Source organism: Rattus norvegicus, chromosome X, assembly GCF_021556685.1.
Source record: "Rattus norvegicus strain SHRSP/BbbUtx chromosome X, alternate assembly SHRSP_T2T, whole genome shotgun sequence".
In the NCBI taxonomy this organism is placed as follows: Eukaryota; Metazoa; Chordata; class Mammalia; order Rodentia; family Muridae; genus Rattus; species Rattus norvegicus.
The window spans coordinates 56,051,279-56,071,752 of NC_141554.1; the positions used below are offsets into that span (position 1 = coordinate 56,051,279).

At 31.6% G+C, this 20,474-nt stretch overlaps 1 protein-coding gene across 8 annotated transcripts in view; it reads left to right on the forward strand.

The window, feature by feature from the left end:
- The window catches only part of Dmd (dystrophin), a 2,349,574-nt gene that overhangs the window by 1,065,049 nt on the left and 1,264,051 nt on the right, over positions 1-20,474 (forward strand). For all 8 annotated transcript variants that reach the window (XM_087599109.1, NM_001370876.1, XM_087599108.1 and 5 more), the window contains 4 exon segments: positions 1,204-1,326; positions 3,767-3,904; positions 6,720-6,872; positions 7,742-7,924. In XM_087599109.1, coding sequence (XP_087455235.1) covers positions 1,204-1,326; positions 3,767-3,904; positions 6,720-6,872; positions 7,742-7,924 — 597 coding nt within the window.

A 20,474-nucleotide genomic window follows, 5' to 3' on the forward strand; every position in this document is an offset into this window, starting at 1 on the left:
TACTTTTAATATTTACTTTCTATCTATAAAAGTTTTGAACAGCAATTTGCTCTCACAGACTATCAACAAAGATGAACAACAGTTCAATAATTTAAAGTGCCACCAGATAAGTATTGTGTGTATATTTGGATCCTATATGCATGTGAACTGTGGCCGTATGATAATAATTGAAAGACTGCAAACCTTTAAGTTTAGGGTATTCTAGATTCTATCTTTTGAAAAATTGCTATATTTCAAATGACAGACCATAATTAAAGATTGAAGTAGTATTTACTCTATGTCCTTTTAAAGAGGATCCAATAAACCATTCCCTGGATAGGGAAAAGGACATTGAAGATGTGACATAATTTATACTATACGTTACAGTTATAATCTTATGAAATGGTCAGGTAAAAATGATTTCTACTATTCTAATATTAATCTATTCAATATAAAATAATGTTCAAGAGAATAAAATAAGTAGATTTTATTAATAGAACTTTAATAATCGCATGGTTCTTTGGATATTTTATTTTCAACATGTTTCCATGCATTTTAAAATATTTCATTTAGAATTCAAAGGATTATTAAGAATTTTTAAACTATGGTCAGTATCAATTTCAGAATTAAATACATTGTGAATATATGAAATATTTGGGTTTCATTTATAAGTATGTATTTATGTAACTTAACGAAACATTCCTGGGGTAAGCTAATAGTGTTGACTTAGGAGAACATGCCAGGAATTTGCACCATGCTAAAAATGGCATTTGAAATATTTGAACAGATTGCCACATGGTTGTTCTAAAAATAACATGAAAATTCCAGTGTTTACCCAAATACACTGTTATTGATGAATGAGACAATTTTGGAAAGTCATATTTACTTAAATGTTGTACTATCAGAATGTCTAAAATAAGACTAAACTTTAAAATATTAAAAATATAGCATAGGCAAATATATGTAAATGACTATTTTGGTATTCTGGAATGATGAATTGCATTATCTTGCATGTATATTCGGCTATGGCGACAAATGTTTCTCCATATATGTGTCCTCGGGTACTTTCACAGTTGTATTTCAAAACCTTCATAAACTTTAATATGGAAACATAATGCATGTCATTATTTTAGCAACAGGGGTCTGAATAAATGCATTTCATTTGGTTTATGTTTCTAATAAAAAGTAATTTTGATTTAAATTAGCACTATCTTTTTTTTTTAGGCCTCCATTCCTTTGAAGGAATTGGAGCAGTTTAACTCAGATATACAAAAATTGCTTGAACCACTGGAGGCTGAAATTCAGCAGGGGGTGAATCTGAAAGAGGAAGACTTCAATAAAGATATGGTAAATTGGTTATGATGAAAGTGTGAATGAACTGGGAATGAAAATGAATAACTATTTGGCAAGAAATAGTATAGCTTATGTCTCCAACTGAATTCTCAGAATATTGCAATTCATATAGTGTTATTTTTAATTATTTTATTAAATAGAATGTATTCCTTTTGACATTTTATTATAACTTTCAAATTACCAACTTATGAACATAAAGCAACACTCTCAAATTTAATAAATTGTTCAATTCTTTTTTGACTTATTCCGATTTAATGTTCAGAAGGCAAAATGTAAAAGGAAATAGTGATTTAGGAAATAAATTAAAATATGATACAAAATTCCACTTTCTTATATATCTGATGTTTTCTTTTTCTGATGTTTTTGGTAATAGTAAACACAATTGCATGAAATGTAAATATTGTCTAACTAAATTTGTAATAAAGTGGTTTTATGAAATATTTGAGAAAATACTTAGATATATACGTACTTATATCAATATATCAATATATAGATATTAAATATATATATGGATGTATGTGTCATTAATATTGAATGTCAAATATATATTAAATATATATATATGTATGTAAAATAATTCCATGTTGCTTAACCAGTAGAAGTAAAGAAATAAGTCCATGTACCCTGTATATAAACTTAGAAGATCTTCAAATCTTTGCTAATTTCTTTGTGGCTTGAACATTTCCATATCACATCACTATTCACTGAGTATCTTTATGCTTCATTCGCTTTACTTTTTCACATCTTCTTTTATCCTCTTCCACCGCCATCACCACTATAGCATTCTTATCCTTTACATGTATAAAGCAGTAGAGATTTTCATATATGCATCAAGGCTAAAGGCTTCTTAGATAATGCTTAAACACAGTACTAGAAGGCACGATATTACTTTTAAGTGCTGGTTACATAAATTAATATGGGAAATATTAATTCTTACTTCTTGGAGCTGTCTCAATGAGTACTTCTTTATATAAGAAGTTTAGTGGCCTTCACAGCTCAGCTTATGGAAAAAGGACAGGAAGAAACTTCCAGAAATACTGAGTTCTACTTCATGTTAAAGAAGAAAGTCCAGGGTGAAGAAATCAAAAGTCACTACAAACCCTGCCATAGAACCCTCATTTGGAGGAAATGAGCTAAAAAGTTTTCTTTATATTTGATTTTTGTCCGAGCCACTGAAATTTTTGAAAGTTTCAAAAGGCGTATTAAAATATTATTTCACAGATTACAAATGAGTGTATGTGTCTTAGAGCAGATGAGTCCTCAGTTTTACTTTGAAATGTAACCTTGTGTTACAGATGTACATATACTATGTTTATTAGCACACATAATAATACATATAATGTGCCTTTTGAAGTTTATATGTCATTTATTATTAGCTCAGTGATATACCTGGGTACTATTGCATAGTACATATTTGTAGTAGATACATTTTAGATTTGGAGTTGAATAACAGGAAACAAGAGAAGCACAAAGATACCCAAATGCAATGATATTGCAATAGCATGTTTTACAAATTGTATCTTTAAGTAAATAGAATTAAACTATTTTTTCTTTTTTTTATTATTAACTTGAGTATTTCTTATATACATTTCGAGTGTTATTCCCTTTCCCAGTTTCCGGGCAAACATCCCCCTCCCCCCTCCCCTTTCTTATCGGTGTTCCCCTCCCACCCTCCCCCCATTGCCGCCCTCCCCCCATAGACTAGTTCACTGGGGGTTCAGTCTTAGCAGGACCCAGGGCTTCCCCTTCCACTGGTGCTCTTACTAGGATATTCATTGCTACCTATGAGTATTTTTTCTTAAAGAATAAAACAATTGTCCTTTGAGACTATAGCAAAATGAGGATTGAAAACTTTTGAAGTTATTTTCAGGCATGCGCATATTATTTTATTTGCTTAAAGACAGCATAATTGTGCATCATTTTAGACATTATTTTCAATATATGAAATATGTCACCATCATTTTTATATTAATGCTCTATATCCTAAACTTAAGCATTTATATTTAAATATAAAACATAGATTACTGTGTAAACTACTGTATATTTTAAAATTTATTTAGTAAGTATTTATACATAGATGAATTAACATTGGAAGTGACAAGATTTGTTTATTTCTCCATACATTGTTAGTTGGTTTAACAGTAATAAAAATAAAACCCAAACAAATACTTTTACAACAAATCATAACTTCTATCATTGAAATGGTTCTCCCCACCTTCATACATATGCCCCTCAATATGTATTCTTCAGAAAAGACTCAGAAACTGTTTTCTATGTAAATAAAAAAATTGTAAGCATGGTATTTTATGATACCATTCCCTAATGTTTTTAAATTGGATATTTGAGTGTATTTGTACAATGTTTAATTTCTCCGATATCAATGCGCAGCATTTTAAAAACCAAAGTGAAGACTGTACTTGTTGTTTTTAATCAGAGTGAAGACAATGAGGGTACTGTAAATGAATTGTTGCAAAGAGGAGACAACTTACAACAAAGAATCACAGATGAGAGAAAGCGAGAGGAAATAAAGCTAAAACAGCAGCTGTTACAGACAAAACATAATGCTCTCAAGGTATTAGAGCTCAAATTATAATATGTTTGCCTAGGTTTTTGTAGACATAAGATAGAGAAAAATACTATGTGCATAAATAAAATCTGTTTAAGAATTTTAGTCACTAGAATATTAATTTTCCCTTTCAATATGTGTACTTTATTTATGATTTTCTTTTGTGCTACCAGTTTTGTAAAATATGTAACATAAACTATGTTATAGTTCTTTTTCTTAGTTATATTTGAAGCTATGCAAATTATCATTCACATTATTTATGTAGTTATTTTCTAACATGCTTCATTTCTATAAGTGTCATAATTCCCAGAATAATCAATTAATGTTCCTCTACTTTTGTTCCTTTAAATTATGTCTAGTATTGTGTTAAACTATCTCTTTAATAAGACATGAATTTTTGTCATTTTTAAAAAAATAAACTTTACTGTGCTTTTAATAGGTGTAAAACTAGGTTTCTACAAAACCTTGATTTCATTTATAAAGAAATCCTCCAAAATGCTTGTAATGCACTTGAAGAAATACTATCAGCAGTGGTATATGTGTCCTTGTGACTCATCTGATTGTGCAAGATAGAGAGAATAAATTATTTTTTCCTCTAATGTTATATAAGCATTTCTTGAGATGAAACTAGACATATTGATCATTTTATGAAACATTGTTTTTATGTTCTTTGAAATCTTCACTTTTTTACTTCATGGGTGATTATATAATACTGTTAATTGTAATGTTTTACATGGTGAATCATTATTTAGACTTATGTAGCTACATAGTTATATTTGCCTAGTAGGTAGATAGAGTCTGCTTTTTAAATGCAAATAAGTGGTTAAAATCTTTTCCCTATTGTTAACCAAATAAGCACTGCTGCGAATGTAATTACACAATATTGTGCCTGCAAGGAGTCAACAATAAAGTCTATTTGGCTAGCAGGTGTTCTGGAAGAAACTGCTGATAAGTATATTAGTAAATAGAAAAAAAACAACCTCTTTTTAGAGGAAAAAGCAAGAACAAATCAATCATAATGTACCCAGAAGATCAGAAGTCTGTGTAATTCACTCTTCTTGAAGAAGCTTTTGTAAATTTATAGACTCGTTAAAGAGGATATGTGTACCATTGGTTAGCAGTATCTAGAGGTCATCTTGCATATATGTGTATATATATATACATACATATATATACATACACACACACATATATATATGTATATATATATATATATATATATATATATATATATATATATATATGCAAGTAGTCTCCTGTGTTGCACATCACACTTTTGTAAGAAAAACAAAGGAAGGACTACTGGATTTATAACCACTAAATTCTCAGTCAAATATGTTCACTGTATCATGAATAAATCACAGTTCAATAAGTCACAGGACTGGATCTTGGTATATGTAGTGGGCGGAGCAGAATTCTATTTGAGTCTTCCAAGGCATTTATTACCACTACGTGATGCTTAGAAATAACATACAAATTACAAACTGCAGTAAATTTTAAATCCTTATGCCACACGTGATTAATGTAATGTATTTGTTGCCAAATCAACTGATACCAAAAACAGATATTAAGTTAACCTGCCAAGTATTTACAATCCTATTATTACAAAATATTTCAAAATAGATTAGAAGTTTTCAGAGCAGTGAAGCATTCAGCTATCCATGGGTATTTTTTAATTCATATTAACTTGGGCATAAAACACAATTGCTGCCTCTTTGAAGAAATGAACTATGTAGATAGACCTGTTTCATTTCCAAAGGGTATATGCTTGTGTTTTATGTAATTCTACTTATTACAGAAAGTATTGAGTGCACTTCTGTGAGCTAGATAATAACTACTTTTTCCATTAATGATTTATGTAAACATTTTTCTTATTTTATAAAACCAGGTTTATTGAAAACCATTTCTGCTTGATTCCTTTTATGCTTTGAATATGAAAATATAGGCTAAACATGTATTTAATTAAAAAAGAAATTTTTAATATTTAATTTCTCATTTCCATGTACAATTTGTAGCTATAGAAATAATATTCATAGTTCGATAAACAAAACAGAAAAAACTTTAATTAAAGTAACTAATAAAATTATTATCTTTGATTTTAATTTTATGTATGTGGGTAGTTTCCTCCATAATTTTTTGTGCACCATGTGAGTTATATGCCTTTAGAGCCCAGAAGATGGTGTCAGATCCTTTGGGACTGTAGTTACATATGGTTGTCTTCAGCCATGTAGGTACTGGTACTTAAACTTGGGTCTCTGCTACAGCAGCCAATGTTCTTTACTACTGAGCCATTTCTTCAGTTTCCAAAATAACTAAACAGATAATCAATAATATAAATGGAATAATTTTATAGACTTTTCTAAAATTATGAATGTATATAGTTTGTCTTTTACAAGGATAATTTCTGTTGATATGCCCCAACCTGAACTTTCTACATATTAGAATTTTTTGATATTTTAAAAGTTAAATGCAACCCAGTGCTTTTATAGCTAACTAGTTAAGTTCATTATGCTCATATTTGAAAGTTTTTGGCTGTACTATGAAATATTTTTTAAAGTTAGGAATTAAATGTAAAAAATTGTAAACAAGGTTAAATATTTAAAAAACAAATATCTTCTGTTATTCATGTTTCTTAGCTTCTGTTAATAAATCTTAATGCATTAATACATAATTTAATAATCTATACATGTTTTGTATTTAAATATGTTTTTTACATCACAACTAAAACCATAAGGGAATGAATTTAATTTTTAAAAATTATTATAGTAAATTATATCACATACATATATTGATATTTTAATAATATCTACATCATGAACAGGATTTGAGGTCTCAAAGAAGAAAAAAGGCCCTAGAAATTTCTCACCAGTGGTATCAGTACAAGAGTCAGGCTGATGATCTCCTGAAATGCTTGGATGAAATTGAAAAAAAATTAGCCAGCCTCCCTGAACCCAGAGATGAAAGAAAAATAAAGGTAAAGTTGTTTTAGAGTGGCAATACTAGATTTTGATTATAGATTTTAACTAATTTAATTTTATCTAATATGATCATGTATAAAATATTAATGTTCTGGTTTCTTCTATTATCTTGCTGTGTTTTGCTGTATTTCTTTGTATTGTGTTTTGTTTCAGTAATTGTATTGTACTGTGTGTTTTTTAATTGACATATTGTTGTATGAATAAAATGTTTTACTTTTAGACAATGTGAAATGAATAACTAACTGTCATGTGTTTTATAGTAAAACTGTAATTGACTTTGTGTATCTTTGTTCCAGATGAACTAATGACTTATCGGTACATGGACGACTTCTTTCTCATGTTAGCACACTCATTTCATCAGAGCATCTTCTCATACCACTGTCAAATCTCTATAAATTTATTTGCAAATTGTCCAATGATGTTTTCTTTCTCTTATTATTTTCACTTTTTAGTTTGCTTCATTCTCTGTTGAGTTCCTCAAACCTTTAAAAAGAAAATAAAAGTTGTAGTCACTTACCCTCTAAATTATATTTTATCTGGATTATCCCTAATAAATAAATGAAAAATTATCAACCCAATTTGGGTCATTTCTCAAAGCACCAAAATATTTCATAAGCCAAAACATTAACATACATTTAATAATTTAATTAGCAAATCTTAAACTAAGCATTCAAATGATACCTAAAATTATATTTGGCTTATTGGGTGGGGATGACAGTGACACCTTCCATTATTTATAAATTATGAAAAATAAAGATAAAGGAACAACAGCCTATGAAAATTCTGAGAGAAGTATTTGCTGCTTATAGGTCGGTTGACATGGTTAGCTAACTGCCCTGGGCCCTGTATTGATTTTGCTCAATAGGAAATTGATCGTGAATTGCAGAAGAAGAAAGAGGAGCTGAATGCAGTACGCAGGCAAGCTGAGAGCTTGTCTGAGAATGGGGCCGCAATGGCAGTGGAGCCAACTCAGATCCAGCTCAGCAAGCGCTGGCGGGAAATTGAGAGCAATTTTGCTCAGTTTCGAAGACTCAACTTTGCACAAATTGTGAGTTGTTACTGGCAAACCCACATGTGTTTGCAACTACTACTATATTAACAGAAGCCTATTAACCACCAAAAATCCAGGCTCAATAGCAAACTTATAGTGTGCATTCTAAAAATGAGTAGTTCCCTTCACATTGGGCTTCTATAACTCAAAAGTTTAATTTCCAAGAATAACGATAAAAGAACAAGTGATAGGAAAAATCCCCCTTATTCAAATTGGAAAAATAGACATCTTAATTTATTTTGCTGCATCATTTTTCATAACATTGACAATGTAAATTTCTCAACTTCTCATACATTTATTTACTTCAGTGTCTAATCCAGAAATATGTATTGCTTTCTTGAGGTCATCCCATGCTAATTTTACTTTCTTACTGTATACATGGTAAATAATAAAAATTTCAAAGAATATATTATTGCAACCTACATAAGATCTTATACTATTGACTTAAAGTATATTACTACAGACTTTACTTTTGGATTAGGCACTTCGTGTGTCACGGTACTCATTATACAAACTGGATGGCTCATGATATGTTGATATTTGATGGAAGAAACCAAGTGGATGGAATGTTTCTGACACTCTGTTTGAAAACACAATTCAAAGTTGTTATAATCACTCATGATTTTTTTGTAAAAAAAAAAGTAGACACTACAGAGACTTTTTGACAAATACATTTTTTTCCTACTTCAAGTTCTTAGAAGGTAAAGAAGACTGACTACCATCTGTAATTTCCAGAAAGTACTCATCAGAAAGCAAGGATATAATTGTTTGAGACAAACTGTTAGGTTGGAAGATATGAAACGTTATTCAACTATTTTGCATTGTATAAATATCAACTCCATGGGGTTCAATTCAACCATGATATTTCTTCTGTGATATTACTCATTCCATTTAATACAGTGGATATGTAAAATGTGTAAGGTAATTAAAATAAGCATTTTATGAATGTGTATTGGAAAATATATGGTATATTGTTGTGATGTCTTTTTATACTTTTAAGAAAATTCATTAAGTAAAGTTATTTATGAATGCAATAATCAAAAGTTTAATTGCAGCTACCAATTGCAAATAGTTTGAAAAATGTTAATAATTACTAACCATATATGATGGCACATGCTTGTAATTATAGCGGTTATGAGGTATACATAGCAGAAACAGCAGTTCAAGGTCAGCCAAACTCTCAAAAAATTAAATATTACAAAGAAAATACTGGAACTATTTTAAATCTTAATTTCACTTGATCGAGCATTAACGTCTATGATTTTGCATATTTAATACAATATATCACAAATTACTGAGATTTACAATAGGCAATATAAAAATTCTAGAATAATTTGTGAATACTTAGAAAAATTCTTGTGTGAGGGGGCGAATAAATGCAGGTGTGATTAAATGTACATGTGTGTAGTGCAGGTGAACTTTTAAGAAAGAAGACTTCAGGTATTATTTTTCAGTTCCCAGCCATCAATAATGGGGGTTGGGGGATACTGGGCTTCTAATTAGTCTGGAGCATATGTGATTGCAAATAATAAAAATATGTGTGGTACTAGAGCTGGCAAACAAATCTAGTCAACATCCTTGCAAGGCAAATATTGTCCCTTTGAAACTACCTCACTATATCCCAGTAGAATAATTTTGCTTTTATTTAATAGAACACTTAAAAACAATTCATAGCTTATTAAATACATTCTTCTTAAAAATACATGGTAAATGATTTTACACACACACAAACACACACACACACACACACACACACACACACATATACACATACACTTTTGAGCCACTAAGATAGTTAAGCTCATTGTGGGTAATTTGTTTAAGGTGGGAATAATAACCTTATCCAATCTATTGTGATCCATCCAAATTACAAGTTAGATGAAATTCATGGGCAAGTAGTTTTCTACAGCATCAAACAGTATTTGCAGAAATTGAAGACTCATTTTGGGATTCAATCGAGAAGGATAGAGTCTACAAGAATTTTCTGATGAGGTTATTATTGAGCTATTTTAAAAACAGTAAGACTTATAGGCTTCAAAAGTTCCATAGCAGGAAGCCATGTATACATTTTAGTAGAAATATATATATATATATATATATATATGTATATATATGTGTGTGTATATATATGTATGGAAATTAAAATGTACTAAGAAAACTTTGCTGAAAATTATAAAAGACACGAAGACAAGAATCAGGAATGCTCTGTAGTACTCATCAAAAAAGTTCCAGAATGTAAAACTGGGGAGCACAAGCAAAATACAATTATGTTATATAATTAAGTGATATTTAATATGATCAAATTAGAGTTTACATAACTTCTTACATTAAATAAAACTACCTACTAGATAAAAAATAACAGTGAGTCCATACTTATAGAGTATTAAAAAACTCTCTTAAATGACCAAAGATGTACAAAAGCAGATGAAGACTAATAATACTCAAAGGAAACTTTCCATCAACATTAGATATTGAATACAATAGATATTACATGATCTTACATATGCTAGAGGAAGACATTCAGACATGCAACTAATATTGTGTATAGAAAACAAAAGTATTTAAGTATTTATTTTTGAATAAAGATTACAATTATTATTTTAATGAATAAAATGAACTCAGAATAGAAAATGAAATTGAATGTTACTAATTTTCCTTCCCTACTTAAATAAAAACATTAAAATATTTTATAATAATATTCTGATAAATCATGGAAAGGACACAGAGCATTATGTGAATGTAGAAGCAGTTCTGCTAAATCCCTCATAACACAATAAAAATATGAAACTTTTACATTGTGTCATATATATTGTGTTTATATTCTTTATATGAATTATTAACATTTATGTTTCAAATATAAAAAGTTTAGTACCATGTTTGAATAAGTACTCAAATAGAATGCCTACACAGCCTATCCAACAAAGTAAATATACACATAGCTTACTTGAAGAAACATAACCAAAAAAATACTAGTCTCCAGTAGTCCTGAGTATCCTTATATAAAATATCAAGTATATTATATCCTCATTAAATAATTTAAATCCTCAAATATCAATTTTAGCTTCATATCTTTCATGCTTAAGAAGTATCTCAAACTTAGCATGCCCTCAAATATGTTCCTAAAATGTTGGCAGAAATTATTGTTTTACAACATTAAATGTCAAAGAATATATGTTACCAAATCATGCTTTAGGTAACTTTGTGAAATGAAAATACATTTTGCTACTATTTCATGAATATATAAAAGCAGTGGTATTTTCTATTGGATTTTTAAACATCCAGTTTTGTTTACTTTGACATCCTCAATATTGTTTTATTTTCACAATTTTATTGATTATTTTATTTATTTACATTTCAAATGTTATCCCCCTTCCCAGTTCCCCTCAGAAGCTGCGTATCCCCTCCCCTTCGGCCAAGCCTCTATAAGGGTGCTCCCCCACCCCCACCACAACACCCACACCCCACACGGCCCCCCTGCTTTTGCATCAGCTGTCTAGTGTTCTCATATTCTGGGTCATCAAGCCTCCATAGGAACAAAGGGCTCCCTTCCTCCAAGTGAAGCCAAATAATGCAATCCTCTGCTACATATCCAGGTAGAGCCATTGGTAAACCTCTGTATGCTTTAAGTGGTGATTTAGTCCCTGGAAGCTTTGGGGGGTCTGTTCTTCCTATGAGGTTGCAAACCACTTCAGCTCCTACAGTCCTTGCCCTAACTTCCCCATTGGAGTCCAGGCACTCAGTCCAATATTTGGCTATATTGGTCTGAATCTAGAAGAACCTTTCAGGAAACAGCTATACCAGGCTCCTGTCAGTAAGCATTTCTTGACATCAGTAAAAGTGTCTGGGTTTGGTGTCAGCAGATGAGATGGAGCCCTAGGTGGGGAAGTCTCTAGGTGGCCTTTCCTTCAGACTCTGCTCGACTCTTTGTCCCTGCATTTCTTTTGATAGGAGGAATTCTGGCTTAATATGTTTGAGGTATGTAGGTGGCCCCATCCCTCAAATGGGGACCATGCCTATTTACTGGATATGATCTTTACAGGTTCTATCTCTCCTTTGTTGGGTATTTTGACTAAAGTCCTCCTTGTTAGGTCCTGTGAATCTCTTGGGTCCTTGGCATATGGGGCTTTCTGGTGGCTACCCCCTCTATCCCTAACCCCTGCTACACATACCCTTTCAAATTCCTGATCCTCTATACTTCTCCTTCATCTCCTCCCACTTTCAGAACTGCCCCCTTTTCCCATCCCCTTCTCTCTCCCTCCCAGACCTCAGTATTGTTTTATTGCCACTGAAATTATCCAAAATCATACTAAATAAGAGGACATCAAATGAGTCCAAAAATTATTTGCAGAAGGAATATATATTAACTATGAATAAATATTAACTATGAATAAATATTAACTAGGAATATATATTAACTAGGAATATATAACAGAATTAATGTGTCCTTGCTATAGAATGTTTCACAATATCTGCTGTTAGAGTGTCTTTACTTTTATGAGAGAAATAGATTCTCTAGAACCTCACATTTGGACAGGGACAGTAGAAAATGAAAATGTTATTTGAAAATACTGATAGGGCTCATGATTGATGGCAAAACCTATTGTCCCTTATAAAACACAGTGGGAGATGAATGAAATTACCTTTATGCATCTGTTGGTTGAATCTCTTAAAGTTAAACAGAAATGTGCATTCCATACCAGTCTTTTTTTCCAAAACATTAAAATTATCCCTGGTCCTAGATTTCATACTGATACACAAAGCACAATTTTTATATTTCATCTTCTACTACATAATGAAAATTACCATTGTGATTAAAGGGGGGAGCATTTTCTTTGAAGGAATACCACACGGATTTTTCTCTTCACTTTGAAATATGAACAAACATTGTCAGCTCCAGTGTAATATCCTTGGAAAATATTGGGAAAAAAGTGTTCTTATCTGGATACAGAATGTTCTTTAGTAAATGCAGTTGTGAATATAAAAGAACATTACATATTCACCAAGGCAATTAATGACCCAGGAGTTAGTTGCTTATAAAATTTTCATCCTCTCAGCTTCAATACTGTAATTAACATATCACAAAGGTTAAGAAAGGAATTATATATGTTAAGATTCTATCCATTTTTAGTACATTTTGATAATTGTAATGGTTACAGTCATTTATCTAATAATGTTTGTGTTTTCCTCTATTTATGTAGCTTAATATTTCAGTCAATGATAAAGAATGAAATGTATGTGAAGGCAGAATGAATATCTAAGTATACAGCAAAATCATTGATTTTTACAAAGCATGGAAAATCAGGATAAAACCACAGATAAAGCCCACTTTTCAAAAGGAGGCATAAATACATACATCATAATCTGTGATACTGAACCTAATATTTAAAAAATACTTTGGGACAGGGACAGTTCAAATCAAGAATTTTGCATGGCTATGTACAAGATTCATTATGGATAGAAATAAAACCCCTGCCTATATTTCAAGAATTACCTTCAAAATATAAAGGAGAATGGAGAAATGCTATTCACATTGGAATAAAATCAATTTCTGGGATGCAATTTGTTTGGGATTTCCTAAAATTATTAAAGGTTTTAGTACACCAATTCAGAAATTGAACAAATATCATGCATTTAAAATAGTAAATAATGAATTTTGAAGAGATATACAGATTGAGGAAATAACAAAAATGGTAGCTCATTTTAGAGCCTGCATAAAAGTAACATGATGAAATAATAGCATAAATTATCTATGAACATTAAATTTTATATTATAGAAACTCATTGAAGTATAACTTCAAAAGACTGAATAGAGAGCTCAGTCTAACATGTATGTTGCACAAGCATAAGGATCTGAGTTTGATCCCCAGAACAAAGAGACAAATCCAGCTATTGCTCCGTGAATTTATGATTCTAGTAAGTGCAGTTGGATCTCTCATGCTACCTGACCAGGCTGAAACTCAGTCAAGTGATAGAGAATATTTTAAAAATCTAGATTGTTGGTACCTGAGAAATAACAGCATGTGTTAGCCAATGGTCTCTCCAAGAGCACATATATTTACACACCTGCACATTCATACAACATACAAACATGTACTTATACACAAACACACAAAGGAATGCCATTGGAATAAGCTTCTTTTTAGATCAGAGGAGAATTTACTAACATAAGAATCTCATTGAATAGACAGGGAAATTTTATTTAAAAAATGTAGCCAGAGAAGGAATACTTAAGAGGGGTAAAAAGAGGGCTGGGGATTTAGCTCAGTGGTAGAGCGCTTACCTAGGAAGCGCAAGGCCCTGGGTTCGGTCCCCAGCTCCGAAAAAAAAAAAAAAAAAAAGAACCAAAAAAAAAAAAAAAAAAAAAGAGGGGTAAAAAGATAAACAGAAAAAAATTGAAGGACTATATTTCACATACAATTAACTCATCTATACATCAAGCATAAGCAAATTAAAACACTGGTGCCATGAGACTCTTCTGAGGAGGCTATTGACTGGAGCTAACTTGCTCTATTGCCCACCTGTTTCCTTTTAATCTCTATTGATCCCTTTAAGGGTGAAATGCCTTTGTGATCAGTCCTAGAATATTTTCTGATCATGATCTGCATTATATTTGTCTTAATGTTTTGCAATTTTATAACTAGCTATAAGCCAGTATAACTACATTTTAAAAATCAGAAACATTACTTTCCTGTGATCTACCATAGTAACTCTATTGAATTTTCATGTAGAAATCATCACACTGTTTTCTTTAACTGTTATCAAAATAAACAGGGTGATCACTGGCAAATATACACCATATATGTCAAATCACAAGCCTTTCAATTGATTCTCATGTATTTTAATGTGAAATTCAAAATTCTAACATAAATTTCAAAGGATAAAATTCCTGGTTAGGCCACTGCTTAAGCCTTTGACATTGCATGTTCTCACTGCCTAACAATTTTCCCATATTTACCTGCATGTTTGCTTCAAGTCTGCTAGTATTTATTTGAAAGTGTTCTCAACAGAGCTCTCTTTTTCTCTCTCCCTCTCTCTCTCTCCCTTGTTCTCATTCTCATGCTCTGTCTGTCTGTCTGTCTCTGTCTCTGTCTGTCTCTCTCTGTCTCCCTCTCTGTCTCTCTCTGTCTCTCTCTGTCTCTCTCTCTATCTCTCACACACACACAGACACACACACACATACACTTATCTCCATATTTATATTCATACTTCATAAATGTCTCCACTATTTCTTCTATGTTGTAGTATAATGATAAGTAGCCTTTTTGATAAGCACCATTCTACAAAGAAAGAAAGATCTAATAATATTGAATTGTTTTGAGTTCTGTGTCTAGAAAACAAAGTGATTGTTAGATATATAATATATATTTATCTATAACTCAGGGACTTATTAATAAAATACCCAGGATAAGATCTTGTAGGTATCAAAATGTTATAGATTCACTGTATATGTTGATAACTTTGCAACAACTTTTGATATGACATATGTACATTATAGAATCCCTACATATTAGAAGTTACTATATATACATAAGATTTGTAGATAAAATGGTTAATTTAATCAAAGAACTGAGCTATGAAAATATTAATTGAATTAACTAAGAGTTCTAAGTAATTATACTAGCACAAGCCCTTTGGTTTCCTTAGTATCTCTACCCTGACTACTATACTGTGTATTAAATTGGATATAATTATAATAAAATATTCTTGCAGTTTAAATAAAACTTGTCATTTTATGCAAATATGATTTATCAATGGCTGGCTCACAATAGCTCAATAAACTAAAATTATTATAGTAAATGTATCAAACTATGTCCAATTATTTTTTGTAGATTATATCTACACTAGGCTTATAATTGTATATGAGTTCATGATATGAATTAATGTTATGTCAAAAAACTACATTCATAATACTATTTTATGGACCATATATAAACATTAGTAAAAATATTGTTACCTTTCTGATTGTGATAGAATGTCAGATTGTGTTATCAAGTAGAAACAAATGTATTTCATGGAAATAGTGATGATTAAAATAGTACAAATAATTCATTTTTTAGAATTTCTACATGTCAAAGAAAAATAAAGTCTAATGTAATTATATGTGGAATTTATTGCATATTTTTATCAAACATGAAAATTTAATTCATTTGACATAAAATTCTCATCATCACTGAAATTATTATCATCTTCCTTGGAATGCTATAAGCCTCTAAATTTATTTTATGGAATAGAACTAAATTTAAGTAATAAGTTGATTACTTCTTTTTATAGATAAGAATATTAAGTAAAGTGTTGTTTCTTTAAGTAACTTGAAATGATTTTAATTATCTCATATTTAATTGCCTGAAACTCCAGTTGTTTGGTAATGTGAGGTCCACTGATAGATCTTTACAATATATCTCTATCACAGAAACTACATTTTAAAAGATGACAAAATATCTCAACTATTTACCTTAGTTTCAAGGAATTTAAGGAAACAGATTCCAATCTGAAGATACAATATTAATTGCAAATTATCAAATAATTGTGGTAATGTAGTTTCCTTGATATTAGTAATTAGTGATCATCTTTTGGTTCATATTTCTGCTAAGTTTTAAAGAAAAGCTCAATAAATTTGAAGATGCTCTGATATTGTAATTTCATACATTTACTAGATGACTACAAATAAGCCCACGTTTTGTTTTGGATACACTGGTTATTATACCTTTTCTTTAACAAACATTTGTTCAGTGTCTGCTATGAGCTAGACAACACAAAACATAAAACAGCACTGGCCCATCCACAGTAATCATACAAAAGACGTGATATTTGTGAAATATAATTCAATCAATAAGGATGAAAAATTTGAACAAGAATTTATGCTCAGCAATTTGACCTCTGTTTCAAAACAATAAAAGTCTAATTTTCTCCAATCTAAATTTGCTTTGAAAATATGGAACAGCAGCTGGGAGAGAGCTCAAATGGCTTTTGTACCAGAGTTGGAAATATCCTTCTTAGCATGCCTGAAACAAATGGTTAAAAATAATTAAATTGCTTGAACCATCTGGGAGTCATTCCGATTCTTCAATGATTACTTAAGAATTTTGTTGTATGGAATTTATTCTGAGAAGAGATGAGTAAAAGGAATTCAATCAAATACATAACATTTCCCACTTTCTCTTTTATTATCAAAACAGGATTACAATGTTTTCAAGTTTGCTAAATTATCTCAAAATTCTTCTCCTTCTTTATGAACAAATGTCTTTTAGCATATTAATATGCTTATAAGATTTTATTAGCACTAAACCAAGTACACTTGCTCTTAAATAGACCATTATGTAGCACAGTTATTGTAGGGAAAATCCCTTTTTTGCTTTATTTAATCTTTTTGAATAGTAGTCCATAGTCATTTAGTAACAGAAAGCTATTCAATAGATAACTAAATGAGAGTCTAAGCTGTTTGAATCCTCAAATTTAATACCATATGCAATAATCGTAGCTAAATTCTTAAGCTAGAAGTAAAAACATGATAACTGCCACAGTCCAAGAAATTTGTGAATAAAGGAAACATGCTTTATATGGAAACCTAAGATATATATATATATATATGCATAATGTATTCAAATTCATTGAAAATGCAAAGCCATTGTCAGTTGTTCGTTGCATAGTAATGCATCAGAATTTAATGTTAGAATAAATTTCAATAAATAGTTCCAGGAGATTCATGAAAAGAATATTTAATATTCACTTTTACTTATTGGAATGTCTCTATTGCAAAGTTTCAATGATTCGCCAATGTTGAGTATTATTTTCTGCACCTGAACATGATTCAAAACATGTTAAATGTCTAGATTCTAAGTAGTCACAAATATACATGAAATGTGAAGATTAAGTGCATTATGTTAGTCTTTTCTGCACTTTAAAAATTAGTTTTGTTAAAAAAGGATACAAACAGAAGGGTTGGATTACGATTTGTTTATTTGTCTTTCCAATGTGCCTCACTCCCCTCAGCAGGTTCCCTGCCCTATCTTGCTATTCTGCTTTCCTTCCCCGCAGTACATATCTATTAGCTTTATGCTACTATTGTTCCATTGTCCTCTCTTATCTGCTACCTCTAAGGTCTGTTCTTTACTAGCATGATTTATTTTGTACATTCATCAAACATACACACATACACATGCACATGCAAGTTCACAGACATACACACACAGAGAGTAAGACAGAGAGGCTATTAGATTGTAGAACCATCTAATAGAGATTAACATGATGATTTTCCATTCATGTCTATTTTATGGACTTCTTATTTTCAAAATATATATGCTGAAATAACATCCTTAGGACACATTTTCTTTATCCACTTTCTGTGAGCATTCTACATGAATTCTACATCTTAGCTACTGAATAGTGCTGCAACAAACAAATTGTGCAATATCCTTGCCATAGGAGTTAAGTTCCTTTGAATATATATCCAGGAGTGGTACAGATGGATCATGTGGTAGTTCTCATTTTAGTTATTTAAAAAAATTGACCTGGTATTGCTACAATATGAACCACTTTACATTGCTGGCAGCTGAGTAAGGATTCCAATTTCATTCACACATGAAATAGTTGTCATTTATTTTCTAAATGTTAGTCATTCTGACCTGTGTTATGAATGTAATTTCTATTTGTTTTTATTAGTGGCAAAGTATGAAATGAACATAGGAAATACATTTCATATGTCTATTATCCATTTTTATTTCTCCATTCAAGAACTGCCTATTCAGTTCCTTAGGTCATCGGGTTTTGTTGTTGTTGTTTTGTTTGTTTTTTTGTTGTTGTTGTTTTTATCTTTATTAACGTGAGTATTTCTAATTTACAATTCGATTGTTATTCCCCTTCCCGTTTTCCGGGCCAACATCCCCCTAAACCCTCCCCCTCCCCTTCTATATGGGCTTCCCCTCCCCATCCTCCTCCCCATTACCACCCTCCCCCCAACAATCACGTTCACTGGGGGTTCAGTCTTAGCAGGACCAAGGGCTTCCCCTTCCACTGGTGCTCTTACTAGACTACTCATTGCTACCTATGAGGTTGGAGTCCAAGGTCAGTCCTTGTATGGTCTTTGAGTAGTGGCTTAGTCCCTGGAAGCTCTGGTTGCTTGGCATTATTGTTCATATGGGGTCTTGAGCCCCTTCAAGCTCTTCCAATCCTTTCTCTGATTCCTTCAACGGGGGTCCTGTTATCAGTTCAGTTGTTTGCTGCTGGCATTCGTCTATGTATTTGCTGGGTGTGTCTCTCAGGAGAGATCTACATCCGGTTCCTGTTGGCCTGCACTTCTTTGCTTAATCCATCCTATCTAGTTTGGTGGCTGTATATGTGTGGGCCACATGTGGGGCAGGCTCTGAATGGATGTTCCTTCTGCCTCTGTTCTAAACTTTGCTTCCCTATTCCCTCCTAAGGGTATTCTTGTTCCCCTTTTAAAGAAGGAGTGAAGCATTCGCATTTTGGTCATCCTTGAGTTTCATGTGTTCTGTGCATCTAGGGTAATTCAAGCATTTGTGCTAATACCCACTTATCAATGAGTGCATACCATGAGTGTTTTCCTGTGATTGGGTTACCTCACTCATGATGATATTTTCAAGTTCTATCCATCTGCCTATGAATTTCATAAAGTCATTGTTTTTGATAGCTGAGTAATATTCCATTGTGTAGAAGTACCACATTTTCTGTATCCATTCCTCTGTTGAAGGGCATCTGGGTTCTTTCCAGCTTCTGGCTATTATAAATAGGGCTACTATGAACATAGTGGAGCACGTGTCTTTGTTATATGTTGGGGCATCTTTTGGGTATAAACCCAAGAGAGGTATAGCTGGGTCCTCAAGTAGTTCAATGTCCAATTTTCTGAGGAACCTCCAGACTGATTTCCAGAATGGTTGTACCAGTCTGCAATCCCACCAACAATGGAGGAGTGTTCCTCTTTCTCCACATCCTCACTAGCATTTGCTGTCACCTGAGTTTTTGATCTTAGCCATTCTCACTGGTGTGAGGTGAAATCTCAGGGTTGTTTTGATTTGTATTTCCCTTATGACTAAAGATGTTGAACTTTTCTTCAGGTGTTTCTCAGCCATTCAGCATTCCTCAGCTGTGAATTCTTTGTTTAGCTCTGAACCCCGGTGTTTAGATTTCAAATTTTTTGATAAACACTCTTTTATAGATATGAGAACGATTTTCTCTCATTTTAAATTTGTCTTCTCTGTTGATTGTTTCTCTGGCTATCCAGAAGACTTTTAATTTCATGTAACTGCATTTCTCAGATTTTGGGATTACTGCATGTGCTACTTCTGTACTTTTCATTATAACCCTCTCTGGTGTTTGCTTGTTCTGTCCTTTGAGGCAGTCTTGGTGTACTTGTTTAGATGGGTAGAAACTTTCGGCAAGTACCAGTGTATCCTTAAACTTAGGTCAATCCTTTCGCTGCCACCCCCAGAATACTAGGGTTATAATAATGTGGTACTATATCAAATTCTTAGTATACATTGATTAGTCCTTTAAGAAGTTTGTACAATGTGTTTTAAGCATATGCTTCTTT